The sequence below is a fragment of the Hippocampus bargibanti genome, linkage group LG01, assembly GCF_051943395.1.
Source record: "Hippocampus bargibanti isolate YZ-2025 linkage group LG01, ASM5194339v1, whole genome shotgun sequence".
Taxonomy (NCBI): domain Eukaryota; kingdom Metazoa; phylum Chordata; class Actinopteri; order Syngnathiformes; family Syngnathidae; genus Hippocampus; species Hippocampus bargibanti.
The window spans coordinates 37164417-37180883 of NC_142734.1; the positions used below are offsets into that span (position 1 = coordinate 37164417).

General features: G+C 42.8%; 2 protein-coding genes across 2 annotated transcripts; one reads left to right on the forward strand and one right to left on the reverse strand.

Moving 5' to 3' along the window:
• Window positions 1–612: 612 nt before the first annotated feature.
• LOC148904166 (putative N-acetyltransferase family 8 member 5) lies at window positions 613–4287 on the forward strand. The gene is made up of 2 exons (XM_089015085.1): window positions 613–969; window positions 1286–4287. Exons 1-2 carry the CDS (start codon window positions 951–953, stop codon window positions 2017–2019), a joined length of 753 nt encoding a protein of 250 aa, XP_088871211.1. The 5' UTR covers window positions 613–950; the 3' UTR covers window positions 2020–4287.
• Window positions 4288–10692: 6405 nt separating this feature from the next.
• Window positions 10693–16436, reverse strand: cbln4 (cerebellin 4 precursor). The gene is made up of 3 exons (XM_089015098.1): window positions 15485–16436; window positions 14309–14425; window positions 10693–13137 (listed from the first exon to the last, which is right to left on the reverse strand). Exons 1-3 carry the CDS (start codon window positions 15743–15745, stop codon window positions 12940–12942), a joined length of 576 nt encoding a protein of 191 aa, XP_088871224.1. The 5' UTR covers window positions 15746–16436; the 3' UTR covers window positions 10693–12939.
• Window positions 16437–16467: the final 31 nt, after the last annotated feature.

The following is a 16467-nucleotide window of genomic DNA, read 5'->3' on the forward strand; positions in this document are numbered from 1 at the left end:
TTTCTCCACGGGCAATGAAATGCCTCCTTACTGATGGCTTGCTTTTATCGGTGAGTGCTCATTAAAAATCTCATTGGAGGGTCACCAGTGATTTTGGTTTGAAATGCTTTTTCTTTTTGGTCCATCAAGGACTCATACCTCGTTACTTTTTAGATGAATACATTTCGCGCTTAAAATGGACAACTATCATCTACATTAATTCTGTGTGTACAAGGATCATTTTCACGAAATTAAAACACATGTATGCCATATTACAAGTAGATTTTGCTTTTGCCATCATTTAAGTGTGATTGACTGAGAGGGAATTTTGAGATGTGATTTGGAGCCCCCAAAGTCACTCTGAGAATTGGATGGGGAGATTTGGAGACCCGTTTTTCCTCGAAGGACTCCTGCATTCATGAAGGACTGTGCTGCTTTCAACGAGTGGAAAGGCCGTTCTTCTGCAGACGGCAGAGCAAATTAGGTCAGATGAGATGGAGGACATGGGACACATTGGACTCCGCTGCCATGTGTGTATGCATGTCTTTGCTTTCACCGCGTGGTGCCTTTAAAGGCACTTTGAGGAAGGACACGGCTAAAAACAAGATTCTTTCTTGGAGTTAAAAAGCACAAACAAACATCAGGCTTTAATTTAATCGGGATTAGCGCTCACCCTCCTTGACTGTGGAGTTCGTCAGTTGCCATCATTAACTTTGGAAAGACATCCCATCATTCAAACGACACTGTGATTTATTTGATTTGAAGCGTGTCCACTCAGGCAGCCGTTTGATCATCTCCGCGTGTGTTTGCGTTTGGAGGGAGGTGTAAAAGGGATTTCTTTGGAGTCATTTACATCCCCTCTGTGATTGGCTGATTAGCCGTAGCAAAACTTTGGGGGCAAGCGCAGCTTCGAGAAGTTCATAGTGCACAGAAAACGTAGGAGAAGGAGAAGGAGAAAACAAGGCGTCATCATGGATCAGAAAAACAGCCGTAAGTTATGATGAATCATCTTCAATTTTGTGATTACTTCTGGGGAAAAAAAAACAAAACATTTTGGAATTGTCTGAGGTGTTTATAGTCTTAATAGTCTCATCTCGAGATGCTTTCGGAAGTAATGAGATCCTGTTTTGACTTCTGATTTTTCCATGTTTACGTTTGCTTTTAGCATCGATTTGCAATCAAAGTTGCCTGAGTAGAACCGGATTGTCGGCGTTCATCGCTTACATATGAGAAAATCCAAGAGGAATGTTGTCCGATTAAGCCGCACGTAGATTAGCTTCGACTGAGCTCCGCTTCCATCCTTCAGTCCAGGTCAACATCAGGGACTACCGAGCCTCCGACCGCGTTGTGGTCACGGAGTTGTTTGGTGAGAGCATCCGCGAGAACATATATCCGGCCTTCTTCAAGTCCATGAGCTACTCCGACCACGTCGGCGTGGCGCTGAGCATCTCCGTGGCGGGCTACGTGCTTGGGGGCAGCTCCTACTTCCAGGCGCTGCTCTTCGGCGCGGCGTGGGCCGGGCTCGTCTACTTCTGCTGCCACGAGGTCTACCAGGGCTACATGTTGCGGAGGCTCAGCACAGACATGGCTGACGTCCAAGCCAACTACTTGGACAGTCCGAATAATGCTTTCTGGGTGGCGGAGGCGGCGGGCAGAGAAGCGCCCAGGGTGGTGGGCATGGTGGCGGTGATTGGGCAAAGGGAAACGGATGAGCGCCGTAACGACTTGAACGGCGGTGCGAGGACAGGATCGTCGGCCGACGGGAACGGGGATAGCGGCGCGATGTCCCACTTGGCTGTGGCCTTCCCGTGGCGTCGTAAGAAGCTGGGCTCCCTGCTGACGCAACGGGCATTAGACTTTTGCAAAGAACGCGGCTTCGCACGTCTTGTGCTGGATGTCAGCTCGCCGCAGACGGGGGCCGTCTCGCTTCTCCAAAAAAGTGGCTTTATTCAAACGTCCACACACAACGATACGCACGCCAATCGCTGGATCTCCAAACTGGCTAGAATCAGTGTGATTCGCATGGAGAAAATCCTCTGAAAGACGTCTTCCTAGCGGGACTGCGCGGCATATTATTCAAATGACATGATAGAAAACACCTTGACTTGCTAGTTCCTCAAGCGGTGGCCTCCACTTGAATAGATATCAGGACAGACTTCATTACCGGCTGTCAGGCACTTGACCAAATAAAGCCCCTGCCCTCAAATTGACGCCTCCTTGCGTCTCATCAAGAAGACAAGCAAACAATTGTCATGACATTTCGTCATCAACTTGTCTAACAAGTTGTCTGAGGCATCTGTCGCAACGTTTGCATGCAATCCTTCACTCCCCATTTGCAGTTGTGTGGCTTCTGCCAGAATGTCACGAGCGCATGAGTCTTACGACGTTGCGAATAGAAGTGTTGTAAAAGACAATAAATGACTACTGTAATATTCTGTCTGTTTGTGACATGCTCGCAACTGGCTGTCTCTTGCTTGGTGGAAAACAGTAAGTGGGCATGTGCAGGGATGCCCTTGCTGCATCGCTTCAAGAGATCTGTTGGCCTGTTGGATGACAGTCAGTAGAACTACGTTGGAAGATTTTTTTTCCATTGTAATCCACAGCCTTGGAAATTTGCCATAGAAAAGACTCAATTAGAAAGATATGCCGCAGTATAAATTACTGTATTTTCGGCACAATAAGGCCTACCTAAAATCCTTAAATTTTCTCAAAAATTGACAATGCGCCTGGTAATCCAAAGCGCCTTATATATGGATCAATGTTCTGATTTTATGGACCTTGTAAATTAAATGTTCTCTAAAGTATTTTGATCCGGCAGCAGCAGTTGTCAAAGCGCTATATAAATAAAATTATATTGCATTGTATTGTATTCCCTTCAGCATAACGCAAATCCAGCTTCATTCGCTTCTATCCTCTGCATCTTACAACGTGGTGCACCCTATGAACAAAAACTGTTTAAAGTAGGCCATTCAGGTTCGTATTACTCTGAAGCACCTTAGAGTAACTATTTTAAATATAGTACTTATACGCATCATTATTTGTGGAAATAAAATCCATCACATTATTGAACATAATATTACAAAAAAGACCTCCCCTTGATAAATATTTAAACCATTCGACAATGGTGTTCCTACTCTTCCTAACAGTCTGGAAATGGCAGAAGTCTGTCCTGTACTTAATAACATTTTCTTTCCGCACTATATTTTGATTGTAGACTAGATTAAAATCTATGTTGTCACGGTCCAAGACTTAATTATAACTACAGTACTATATTCAACATGGATGATGGTATTATACGATGATATTGATTTATACACGATATTCTTTGTCATCATGTTTTTTCATAAGTTTGTGTTGCAGTCTTGGAATATTTAGCAACATTAATTGAGCATGAAAACAAAAGCATATCGGATGGATGTTGTCAAGTGGTTCGTCAGGCTTACTCTTCCATCGTCGTGCAATGCAAACATAGCTGAGATAGCAACTCACAAGTCTAACTCGATGGAACTAAACAAGTCTTCATTAGCTGTTGTAAAATCATTGCTTCATTGATGTACATGTGCAACAGTACCAAGCGAGTCTGTCACTCTGCTCTACGGAAGATAGGCCCAAAAATGGAACCGGTGTCATTGTCTTTCTACCGTTTTTAAGAGCCACTCAAATATGTGAGAAAAGAGAAGTTCAGTCATTTGGAGGTGGGGGAGAACTTTGTTTTAAGCCCCTTTCCATGCAGCAGTTGAATCCGTCTATCTTAGAGGAATTAATGCCAGCCGTCTTCTAAGACCTCCCAACTCTTTGCTTAAAATACCAATGAAAACGGCAATCGTGTCAGGACATTCGGAGGTTTAAAATTCTTTGGAGCTGAGAAAGTACAAAGAGGATCACGAATGGAGTCTTACGCATTGCATTCGGGTCAAATACGAAGATTAGAACTAATGGCGCACACAAGAATACCGGAGGGGGTTTCATTGAAGTGATTTGGAGTGCGGGCGTCATTTGTTGCACTCCTTTTTTATCATTGCGAGGGAATTGTAAGATGATGTTTTGTTCAAATCAAAGTGAGTCAGCGCTTCACTTCGACGCAGGCACGGTGGCTCGGCTTCCAGTTCGGTGACGATGTCAATGCAGGTGTGTGACCTCGCCGTTGCGTATTTCATCAGTAGGTTCAATGTCAGTCCCATGATTATTTGATGCATTTATGAGATTTCACTTGTTTAAAATATACACTATGTTTACATACATCTGTGTTGGAGCCATTTATTTGAGTGTCGAGTGATTAGCGAGAATGCAGAGTTAAGTGGGACTCAGCTGAAGATTTTTTTTTTTTTTTTTTGGGGGGGGAAGGCAACTTTTTTTTTATTAAATTGTAAAGACCAAGTTGTCCTGTCGTTTGCATTCAAGATTGCTCTGACCTCACCAGTGTTTTCTCTTTATGGAATAACACCAACATGTGCTCCGTGACAAACATCATATATGTCTGTCTGTTTCCCTAGCCCGGATGGGATTCAAAATAATGTCAATAAAACAATTGTCATGTTTAAAGACTAAGATAAATACTAGCTTGCTTTTTCACTGAACTTCCAACTGTGGTGTTCATGTCGCAATTGAAAACATAAGATCATCTTGAGAGTAAATTAGAAAATAATTCTCCGTGTTTAAAGTAAAATGCATACAGACACAGACGATAGCAACATCTTATGCCTTGACTTGGGCACAGTAAGCATAAACTTGAAAAAAAAACTAAAACTAAATGAACATGGCGCAAACAACAAATAAATCGAGTTAAGGTGAAGCACTGAAGTCACGATATCTATATCTATTGGAGTCTCCACAGTGTTTGATTTTTAACACCCCCAGCTGTTTCTGTTTATGCTCATCTCTGTTATTTTATTCTTTTATTCATTAGAAAACTGGCCAGTTGCTTACGGTTGACGACTGAATATTGATCCTTTTTTGTCTTCCTCTCTGCATTTAGACATGTTAGGCACTGGATTTGACTTGGATCTGTTTGAAGGCTTTAAACATCAGAATCAGAATCAGAATCAGAATCATCTTTATTGCCAAGCATGTAGGACACACAAGGAATTTGTTTCCGGTAGAACACGCTGCACTAGTATCGTTGTCAAAAAAACTGCTAAGTGGCACTATACAGTTCCATTTTGGCTACTGTTGAAAGAGTTCAAAGAGTTAATGGCTTGGGGGAAGAAGCTGTTTAAACATGTTTTCAATTCAGATACATCCCTACTGCGACAAGAAGGACCAAAAGGGTTATGACCAACCAGCGACCGTTCAACTTTTGTTTTTCTTGAAATATTTTTAGAACAGTTAGAAAAGGGAAAACAAGGTCACGTTGAGCATCATCTGATCCAGACATCAAAACAAAACATAGATCACATAACCATCTCAAGAAAACAGTTTACATTTCTTGCAATTGTCCTGTTCACTGTGCCATATGAGAAAGAAACAAAAAATAAACAATGAAATAAAAATAAGAGAAATAATAATAAACATAATAAATAATAGTTATTATAATAATTAACCATTTTGAACCGACTCAAGTGGATTGGGGTTAAGCTCAACTTTTTTGGGGGGTGCAAACAAACTTGCATGTTGGCATCAGCTGCAAGCAAACTATGCTAACCTTTAATTATCCATCTGTAACTTCTAAATTCTTTTTTATTTAATGTCAAAACTAATAACTGGAGCCAGCGACAAGCCTAGGGAGAGTCCAACATGCCGGTGAAGAAACAGAATGTTCTTTCATCAAAGCCCTCGGGATTACTTACCTTGACTTTTTCACAATAAGATGCTAATAAAAACATCGTCGAGACAATTAAATGTCACAGTGGCACTAAGATCTGGAGAATTATTGTTGACAATATGAGCACAAATGTCTCACTCTTAATCTTCTCGAAGAATGGCAGACCATGTGCACGTCTACTACAAGCTAAATGTTGAAAGCAAACACGCAGCTGTAGCATCCATTGACGAAAAAAGATTGTCTCGCATCTGCTGTCCCACATAAATTCGCTTCAATTCCAAGCCGTGACAGTTCCACATACGTATTGGCGCCCTGTACTGACAATCCATCCAGCCGCAGACTGTCCAACAGCACCGACCTTTCCGCTGAACAAAGTGGGGCTGTGAAGATGCTGCCCGAGTATACTGCTATAGCTAATTTAAAGTACATTTATATTTGCATGTTGGACATCAAGAGAGTAATGACATTCTAGCGTTGGCTAAAGAACGATTTAATCTTCAAAATAAAAAGTAGGATTCATGTTAACCGCAGACACGGTTACATTTGCGCTCATGAAAGTTAAAAACAAGTTTGTGTTCCAGTGGTTTGTGCATATTTGAAATCCCCTGTGAGGAACAGCTCTTCTAATTCTGGAATGACCCGGTACCTGGAGGGCAAATGTTCTTCTTTTAGTTTTTTTTCCCTTTCAGACTGACAGAATAGCACACGGCACACAAGAACAGCCTCCGTGATTTGTAATGAGGACGCAAATGATCAAAAGAGTGCACACGGGGAGCCAAAAGATGCAGAAAGTGGAACATATTCTCTCATCAGGCGTCATTGTTGGCACTTTGCGATTCCTGCCGAGTTGGCTCAAAGTTTCCCCTCTAATGTTGCCACCTTGTAAACATGATTCACAAACTCTGCTCGTATGCAGAGCCGAGAGACCGAAAACAACCTTCAGTCAAATGACCTCTTTGCTGTTTGCTGCTGTCTTGATTCCTTGCGAGAGTTCCAGAATAAAATCACAGTCACGAAGGAAAAAGCGGAAAGGAATTTTTCAGACAACGTCTCCTGCGTGATCAAAACGACACCAAATTCATAGATACGCATGCATCCCTTTGTGTGGGCTTCTGAATTTTACCATGAACATTAAAAAAAAAATAAAAAATACCACTTTCACTCATGTCCATTTGCACCTTCTTGGAGCGCGGCCTCGAAACCAAGTTCCACACTTTTTAGGCGACACAAATGCAGCCAAAGACGAACTAAATAAATAAACAATGTTGTTGCAGTGATTTGCGCAGATATATCCCAGAGCTCGATGGCGGCGTGGAGTCGATGGAGCGAGTCGTGCTGTGAACTCCGTCCGACGCTGCGCGGGTCTCTGCGAGTCTGCGTGCGTGCCTGAGTCCGAGTCCGAGTCCGAGCGATTCTGCCCGTGATTCCCCCGATCTCTCTGTCCCACGCTACTACCTATATACCCTTTAAAGGCCTGTGTGGGAATGCGTCAAAGACATCAAAGGGTTGAAAGGCGCACTTCAAAGGCGGCGTACACACGTCAGCGCTGCAAAGTCTTAACTCAACACATAAGTGCAGCGTCCTCTCATTCCAATTCAGCCTACAGGCCGGATTGAACCAGCAAAGCGTCTTTTTGACACCCCTGCCCGGTGGAGACTGTGACGTGTTTTCTAATGTCAACAGCATTTCGGAAGGGGAACGATGTTTGTGTCTTCTGTTATGTGTGGACACCAACAAGCAAATGTCATTGGTCATTCACATTTTAATCACTTTACCTGCACCATTGTGGGACTATTAAAGGCTTTCCCATTCCGATTAAAAATCCGAAGGGCACCTCACATGACGACAAATGGGCACCTCGACGGTATACTTCCTGCGCTGGTTTCGTCCGATTGTTTCCAAAGCCGCTCATTTGCAGGAACGCAGTAATCCTTTTGTTCTGGTATTATTGCAAGACCGCGCCTCTGTATGTCACAGGCTTTAAAAGACTTCTGCGTGTGCTAGTCGTGAGTCACGCGCCGCCTGTGACCTCACGCCACCATCTAACAAGCGTAAGTTCAAGTGGCGTTCGGCAAGCCGATCATGTGGCGCCGGCGCAAGGCAACACAATGGATGCTTTGACTTTCTCCAAACGTATACTTTGCCCAGTGAGGTCCAGGAACACTTTCGAGTGATAGCTCTTTAAGAAGAGGCCTTCAACCCTTTGGCTCCCATATTTGTGCCTCATTATTTTGCATTTGGGTCAAAAGGTACAGCTACAAAGGGCCGTTTGCGCTGCTGTGGGAGGCACCATAGCTGTGTGTTTGTTTAGTTATTTATTTATTTGTGTATGTAACTGTGTATTTACTTATTTGTTCATTCATCTATTCATTTCAGTCAGTCACTCATACCCTTGTTTTAAAAGGAAGTGCCATGGCAGGAAGCCGGCCACCTTGATCTTTCACGACACAGAATCACATGACACAGTGGCAGTTCAATGACCTCCATGATAGCATCAACTTGCCGGAATGCAACTCGCTCGCACAATCAGGGAAAAGTAACATTTGTGGATGGGAAAAGATTCAGAGATGCCGAAAGCCGCCATGTCACTCGTGGTTAGCGTCATGATGGCGGCTGGGGTGAGCTGAGCAGGCGCAGACCGGACGGACCCCTTTTTCTAAAATGTTTTTTTTTTTCTTAAAAGACAAGAACAATATTTTTCATTAAAAAAACACAACAAATTAGAATTTAAATATATCAGAATATTCCCCACTGTCAGATGAATAGATGCTTAATGATATTCTGTTTGTTTGTTTTCCATTTTCCTGCGACAGCACTTCTGCTTGACAGTAATTCCCTCACGTGTGAGGATTTTGCATGTTTTCCATGTCGCCATGGATTTTCCTCATACCACATTCAACAACAGACATTCTAGGCTCATTGAAGACTGCCCATTGTTGGAAATCTTTTTTTGCTCTATATATGGCCTGTCAATCATTTGCAACAATCTCGCACAAGGTTACATGCCAGTTTCCTGAAGAAGGTTTGACAGAATAGATTGATTTTTTTGGTTACAATTATTGAGGTGAACAAAAACAACATGTTTTTTTTACATACGTACATACACTGTCGGCTTTTGAGAAAAGTGAATGCATATAGTGCGGAAAATATAGTTATACGTTGACTTTTATTGTGACCGACCCCTTGCTGCAACGCGGCCATGTGTGTGTATGTGTCTGTATGTGTGTGTGTGCGCGTGTGTGTGTGTGTGTGTGTGTGCTCTTCAAAATTGGATTGGAATGCTTAATTCACCAATTTTGGGAATCCATCAATGCCAACAACAGACATCCTTGTCAAATTAGACAAGTGTTCTCTTTGATGTTTTGTCAACAAACTACAACATCTACACGAAAAACCAATCCCGAATTATGATGTCACGGTTTCAACATTTAGCTATGTCAGTGCTCCCTTTTTTTATGCTGGCTTTGTTCTGACGACAAGCGAAAATCCACCACGTGGAAAATACTCGAGCGGATCGGCGGAAAACAGCCAAAATGTTTGGAGCAGATGATTGACACTTGACACTCAAGGCATATTTTCTTCAAACGGCATCTCCAATCGGTCAAACTCCCGTGGAGGAACTGATTCCATGGATCTTGAGCTCATTTTTTTCTTTTCAACTGTCACATAATGAAAGTGGAAAATGCGCATTTTGTGCAAAAAAGATGATGATGACACATCAGCTTTCAAGGACTTGTGCGAGACAAAGTGCTTCACGTGGCGGTAACAACAACATCAACTCAAGCCGAGAAAGAACTGAATGGATTAAAACGCAAAGCGGAGGCAAAGCATTTATTTACTGTCACATCAAAGCGGAAGACCAACAACTCCACTTTGAGTCGTGAACAAATCCGTTTTTTTGCATATTTAATGTCAGAACCGAATATTTAGATGTCATGTCAGCGTGGTTTCTGGGCATTTTTGATTTTCTCTTCCACCAACTGGATAGCCTTAGCTTTGTATAATTGCGGTGGTGTGGTGTCGCGAAATGTCCTCAAATAGCAAAGAGAGAATGGAGCTTGTAGAAAAGAACTCAACTTTTAGAACTCAAAGGGATGAAAGGTAAATACAAATGGGATGCTTTTGTGAATGCCTGCTGATGCAGGTTGCTATAAAATGAATGGAGTCTCATTGAAATGTTTGCAATTGTACACAGGCTCATACGTCCACGTAAGACTCAGTCGATTATACTTACTTTCTTTTCTTCCACTTGACTTGAAAGGAAAATTGTGGAGCGCTATTCTTCTGCATGCTTTTAGTTGAACATTAGAATCTTTCGATTGTTTGGGAAGAAGCAGGAGACTGTCTGGCATTATCTACTCAAGTGATTACAAATCAATTGTACTCTGGTCATTCTATACATTTTTTGGGGCTTCAGATGTAAAGACCAGACTATTCAGAAATGATTCAACAATAATGGCGCAGTATGTTCAGTTCAGGGGGTTAGGGTTAGTGCTATGATGGGGGTTTAGGCTTAGGGGGTAGGGTTTAGGGTTAGGAGTTGAGGGTTAAAGGGTTAGGGTTGAGTTTAGGGTTAAGGGTTGGGCTCAGGGATAAGGGTTAAGGTTCAGGTTAGGGGTTCGTGTCAAATTAAGGGTGAGTATTTGGGGATAAGGTTAGGGTTAGTGCTAGGGTTAGGCAGTAGGGCCGCCTATGTCATTTGGGCCGATGTCTTTTTGCCCTTTGATTTCTCAGTAAAAGCAGCTCGACCCCGGCGTACGAATCTCAAATGTTCAGAGAAAAGTGAAAATCATGAATTTAAAGGCGAGGAGAGTATATAGATCAGAAGCAAAAATGAAACACTTCCTGGTAACGGACTTGAGAGACAGCCTCTTTTCAACTTGATCAAGTAGCATCTGCTGGCAGTCCAATCCATGTAAACCATTTTCAAGTGAAAGTATTTTGGAAAGACATCACGACCAAAAACGTACATCTTTATTGTCATGACTGTATTTTACACATTTTAAGCAGAGCCATTTAGTCATAGCTTTTTTGAACTTGTGCCAAATTGGGACATATTGAGCCTTTTTTTCATTGTGGCTCGCAAACCAAAACCTTGATGTCAAGCATTTCGACTACAATCAGCAGAATTCAAAGTCCAAAATGACCACGTCATTTTACAGTTGTTGTTTTCATTCTGTTCATTTTTCAAAAGTAAGTGTTAATCCTCGACTTTCCGACAAGCAAAAGTAACAAGGATGTGCACTATATCTAACATACAATGGAAGATCAGGGGTTGAACGTTGATTCTGAAACTGTCAATCATCCTAAACACTTGGTTGACTGCACAGCTAACGTCTTACGTCACATTTGAACATTCTCAACTGTCATGCAAGTACGTATCAGAAAAAGCCCGCCGCAAAAAAGTGATGTGGAAACGGAACCACAAATCAAACAATCAGACTCAAGTGATGAAAAATGATAAAGGCATTGAATTGCTTCACAAACCCGCTTGACGCCACTTGCCTGGTGACTCATTAACTCGTTCATTGCCAGACATGTGCCAAAATGTGTCCACTGCAGTGCCGGGGTTTTTGTCATTGTCACTGGAATTCCAGGACCCACAGAATATTGACTTTTAGGATGACATCAACATTCAATGCAGAGTAACAAACCTTAGACACTCTTCTTTCATCAGGAAAAAAGAGTTATTTCCTAAATGATATGGGTCTGGAGTTATATGAGCTTGAAATGAGGGAGGCTGTCCACAATACAAAGCAATACATACATATTGATTTATATAGCGCTTTCACAACAGCTGAAGCTGGAATAAAGCACTCAAATAGAAAAAAAGGAAATGCTGCCCCCTTGTGGAAGGGAAAACACTGCCAGAGGCCATGGCCAGCGCTTTATCGGCAAAACAAAAGCAGAACAAATTCGGGAATGGCAGCGAATGAGTTAACATCTTTAACTGCCATACAAGTTCAAAACTAAAGTATTACAATTTAAAGATAAAAAACAAAGGATCGCTGTCTTTTAAAAGTACTGCCTTTAACATATCTTCCTCAAGTATTTCTCCTTTGATTGTACTTCACCACATTTCGTGCACAGAACGTCCTCGGTTGACAATTGCCTCAAATTTGACATTTTAAGGTTAGCGTAGCGGCATCAGAAGACTTTGTCACGCCAGCCGCTACTTCCTGCTTTTCATTTTTATGGATCAAAACCCTTCACTAAATTGCCACGGTGGGTTAAGATTAATTTAGAGTACCGTGCTTACAACAGACTTCTTAGGTCGTTACTACGTAGGATTAGTCATGCTAATGAGGTGACACCCAAGCTAATGGGGTAATCAGAGCCAGGCATAGAACATGAGAGGTAATCAGACAGAACAAAAGAAGTAATCATAATAGCGTCAGGGAGTAGTCTACTGCTCCCGCAACCTCTGCTCAGGGATCTATCAGAGCAGAGGTCTGGCGCCGCCGTTAGGGATATATGTAAGGCTAGATTTACCAGCACAACTTTAGTTCACTGACGAAGCTCTTCGGATGAGGAGCGAAATGTCCGACACCTTCAAAGAAGTACAAATGACGGCTGTCAAGATAAACCCATTCAAACCTTTTCGCCGATGGACCATTCCTGTACGACTGAGAGGCTACGCAGACATATTTTAAGGTTTTATATTCACGGCCTAAATATATTTTGTTTTTTTTCACATTCACTGTATGTAAAGTGTTTTGTGTCAGGCCTTGCCCCGCGATCTCCTTTGATTTCACAACGTAAGGGCTTGAGAGCTTCCAATGTTTGTATGGAAGAAAGAACATTTCTTGTCCGTTGAGACAGCATCTGTTTCGTCATGCAGTGTCAGATAGGAGGAGACGCTACACACATTCAGTGTTTATATTAGCGACATAGCATCGAGAAAAGAAAGTTCTTGCCGTTGTTGTCATAAAATGGGCAGACAGTAAAGACCGTTGAAAGCAAATGCCATCCGAAACGGACGATGGCGACAAAACAAACACCTCAGTCAGCAAAATAGCACGCACACCTGAGCAACAGTTGTCATGACAACAAAGCGCTGGCAGGATGCGGAAGGCAGCTTGACTGACGGGATGGCTCTCAACAAAGCATCCTTCAAAACCTCTTTTACGACGCTGCTTTGGGAGTCACCTTTTGATTTGTACAGCGACGAGAGAGTGGCTCACTTTGACAAACTTCATTCACAGCGGAAAGACAAGAAAGCCAGAAAACGTGGAGTATTGCCATCCACCCACCAGGTTGCCCTTCTCCAATTTCAGGTAGACTTTGTCCTCCTTTTCCAGATAGAGCAGAACTCCATTGGTGGCCGCCTCGCGGGTAACGTCCTTGTCCCCCGCAAAGGCTGAGATGACAGGTCTCCCGTTTAACATGAGGTTCACCTGCCGAGTCACACAATTAAATAACTGTCATCATGTACGTCCTGGTTCAGGAAGGACCACGCCACATTACGAATGCCGACAGTGTAAAGAAGTCCATTTGCACCTGTCTCAATATTTTTTCTTCTGCCCAATTTTGATTGAATAACAATACAATACAATCAACACAACACAACACAACACATATTTTAATAACAGCTGAAACTGTAACAAAGTGCTTAACGTGGACAGCTATCATATACAGGAAATAAAGCAGTAACAAAGATAGCAGCTAATGTTCCCCTCTCTCCCTATTTCTCTTTACATTTCAAGGGACACATTGCCGCCATTTTTTGCGGCACACGGACACTTTAGCAAACCCAAACACCCCACTTTGCCAACAACTTCACTCCGATATCAAGTATCTCATTTCAGAAGTGAATATTGTTGCCCAACACTTGTGCGTGAAGCCCACAACATGATCACTTGCGAAGGCAGCATTTCATCAGCAAACTTTTTTTTAATTACAGCTGTTAATTAGCATGGCGCATAAAATCACCAAACACAAACTCCACGTTGATCATTTAGCCCAAAAATATGATAGCTTTAGCATAATTAGCACAAACAGTATTCGCTAATCTGTGCTGATGATGCAATAAAGAGAAGCTTTTGGTTTTGATCGTGCTTCGGCCGCTGCGTCACGATGATTTCTTCCTCTCTGAAACCTCATCCAAGCTAGCTGACATTTCGCTATAGCTGAGAAGCTCCGTGTGAGAGTAGTCATCGTACATCGTACAGCTCGTACTCAAGATTTACTCTCTTGCTTCATTTTCCTCTTCCTATTTATAAACGGTCTTGACGTTCAAAATACATTTTGTGTAATGTCCCCTCCAGATGGTCACGTGTCATTTTGTTGACTCTTTTCACCGCTGATTTAATTGCGGGTAGCCTTCGTTGGCTGTTATTTTTCTGATTTGAACTATTCATGTTTCATTTCAGTGCGTTATGATGAGGTGGGGCTCAAATGATATCATATTTGCCGCTTGCCATCGCAGCCATACTGGCATAGTCTGTTTTGAAGATATTGATTCCACGTTGGTTTTTCTCCTTTTCGCACACAAACTGACGGTACTTGAGTGTAAAAATTGTTTGACTTGAACCATGCGGTGGCGATGACGCTTAACAAATGACATACCTGTATGGTCTGACTCTGGTACACTTTAATGACGTGGAAGTTAAAACTGTAGACTCCTTTTCTTGGGGACAAAAATACAGATTCAAACGTGAAGAAGTTTCCAATATTTACGAGAACCTGCAAAAGAAGAGAAAACACAAGCTTAAATTGAAGCTTTCTGTGGTTTTCAAAAATACACTCGAGTTCTGATGACTTTAGAACAAATTCACAAACTTGTTCGCCATGAAATTAATTGATTGAAGACTTTATATGGATCAAGAAATGGCAGCTAATGGTTAGCCTTGCCTCAATAATCCACAAATCATTGATTTCAATCGTAGCTTTGTCTCTCCAGCACACAAAGAACAAAAACAGTTTCCATTCGCTACCAACAAAACAAATGTGAGTCTAAAGCAATGGCGTGAAACACATTTTTTGCCGCGGGCCACATTGGAGTTACGGTTTCCTCTCGGGGGGCTGTTATGAATTTGGGGAAACCATTATATATATATATATATATATATATATACATATACATATATATATATATATATATATATATATTATATATACTATATATATATATATATATATATATATATATGATTGGTCCACTGCTCCCCCCAACCCGAGAGCAGGGACCAATCAGGCCCCTGCCTGCAGCTGCACAGGTGTTGGTCGTTTTAATCAGTGGCAGTTGAAAAGACTCCCGGCACGACCATTCTGTATCGGGTCATTGTTTGCTTCACCCTTTCATGTTTTACTCATGGTTTAATTTGCTACTTTGGACCTTTTTATCCTGATGACTTATTTAGGATTTTTTTGACTTTATTTAATATAATTTGTCAAATGCATCCGTCTCCTGGCTGCTTTTTTTGTTGTTGTCCCCCACCATCGCCTTGCAAATCGTGCCAGGCGGACTTCAATGCCCATCCATTCCATTCCATCATCTTTTTCACATGATGACGACTCATCGCATCCTCAATGAAAAACTAAAACAGACAGTCAGTCAGTATTATTAGGTTTAGTACATTTGTGAGAATAGGTGCTTGATCGGCAGGCGGTTGAGGACGGAACCACCCGCACAACACATGGCAAACGCACGCACAAGAACACGCACGCAAGGACACTGTCCAAACATCACATGGCGAGCGCTTGTCATGACGCATCAACACACAAACGTCCGAGGACGAGGACCTGATCGAAGTAGATGATCCTGGTCTTGTTGCTCATCTCGGAGGGCTCGTGGTTGTTGCTCCGCACCACCGAAAAAGCCACTTTGGAGTTAGCGGCGCGCACCGAGATGCCGAGCGGCGAGTTGGACGCCCGCCAGTCGGCGGCCGGGTCGGAGTCGCACACCACCAAACATTTGCCCTCCAGCGCGACGGGTTCCGTGTCGTTCTGGGCTCGCGACGTGGCAACCAGAACCCACAGCGCGCTCCAAACCAACGAGCGCATGTCGGCGAGTTGTCCACTTAACGGGTCCGCGTGTGGGCTGCGTCCACGAGAGACGCCCTCTTGGCGCGCGCCATCCTCGTCGACTCCGAATTCCCAACGGGAGAAACGTCTGAGCGTATCATTCAAGTCTAATTGAGTCAATAACTACATTTTGTGCGTAAACGCGCGCGTCACTCAAGATTCTTCGCTTGCACCCGCAAGATCAACGACTGCGTCCGCTGCGCGCGCAAAGCCGAAGAGAGGTGCTCTCTCGGTGCCCGCCGCTGATGCGAGATCGTGCGCTCGAAACGCAGCCACATTCTGCGTGCGCGCGCACCGGATGTTCATTAATTGTCGAGTACCGCGCCTATAAGTTCGTGTGCTCCTTTCGGGTGAATGCGACACCTTCAAGCTTCGACAAGAACACATTTGACGTCGCCGGTTTTCCGAACTGACACCGTCAAGTGGCTCCACTAATTGTGTGACAATTAGCAACTCACTGAGGAGCGAGATATCAATTCAACATCAAAATGACAGCAAAAATATCAGCCCGGAAAAAGATGGAAAAATAACCGGACATTTAGCGCAATTACACTTTGAATACAAAACTTTGCCAATGATGATTTCTGCTTCAAGAAAGAAATTTGACTTCTGACCTTAAATGACTTCTTTTGCTCGACACCAAATGGTGAAAAAAACTACATGGAAAGCATTTGAGTCACTTACCCCAAAATTGACTGGCA

What these genes read in the sequence shown, in the direction of transcription:
- cbln4 (XM_089015098.1), bottom strand. Translation starts at nt 15,745, where the DNA reads ATGCGCTCGTTGGTTTGGAGCGCGCTGTGGGTTCTGGTTGCCACGTCG. An exon ending in GGATCATCTACTTCGATCAG is followed by an intron (nt 14,426 to 15,484) that starts GTCCTCGTCCTC and finishes CTTCTTTTGCAG; the next exon opens with GTTCTCGTAAATATTGGAAA. An exon ending in ACCAGAGTCAGACCATACAG is followed by an intron (nt 13,138 to 14,308) that starts GTATGTCATTTG and finishes GTGACTCGGCAG; the next exon opens with GTGAACCTCATGTTAAACGG.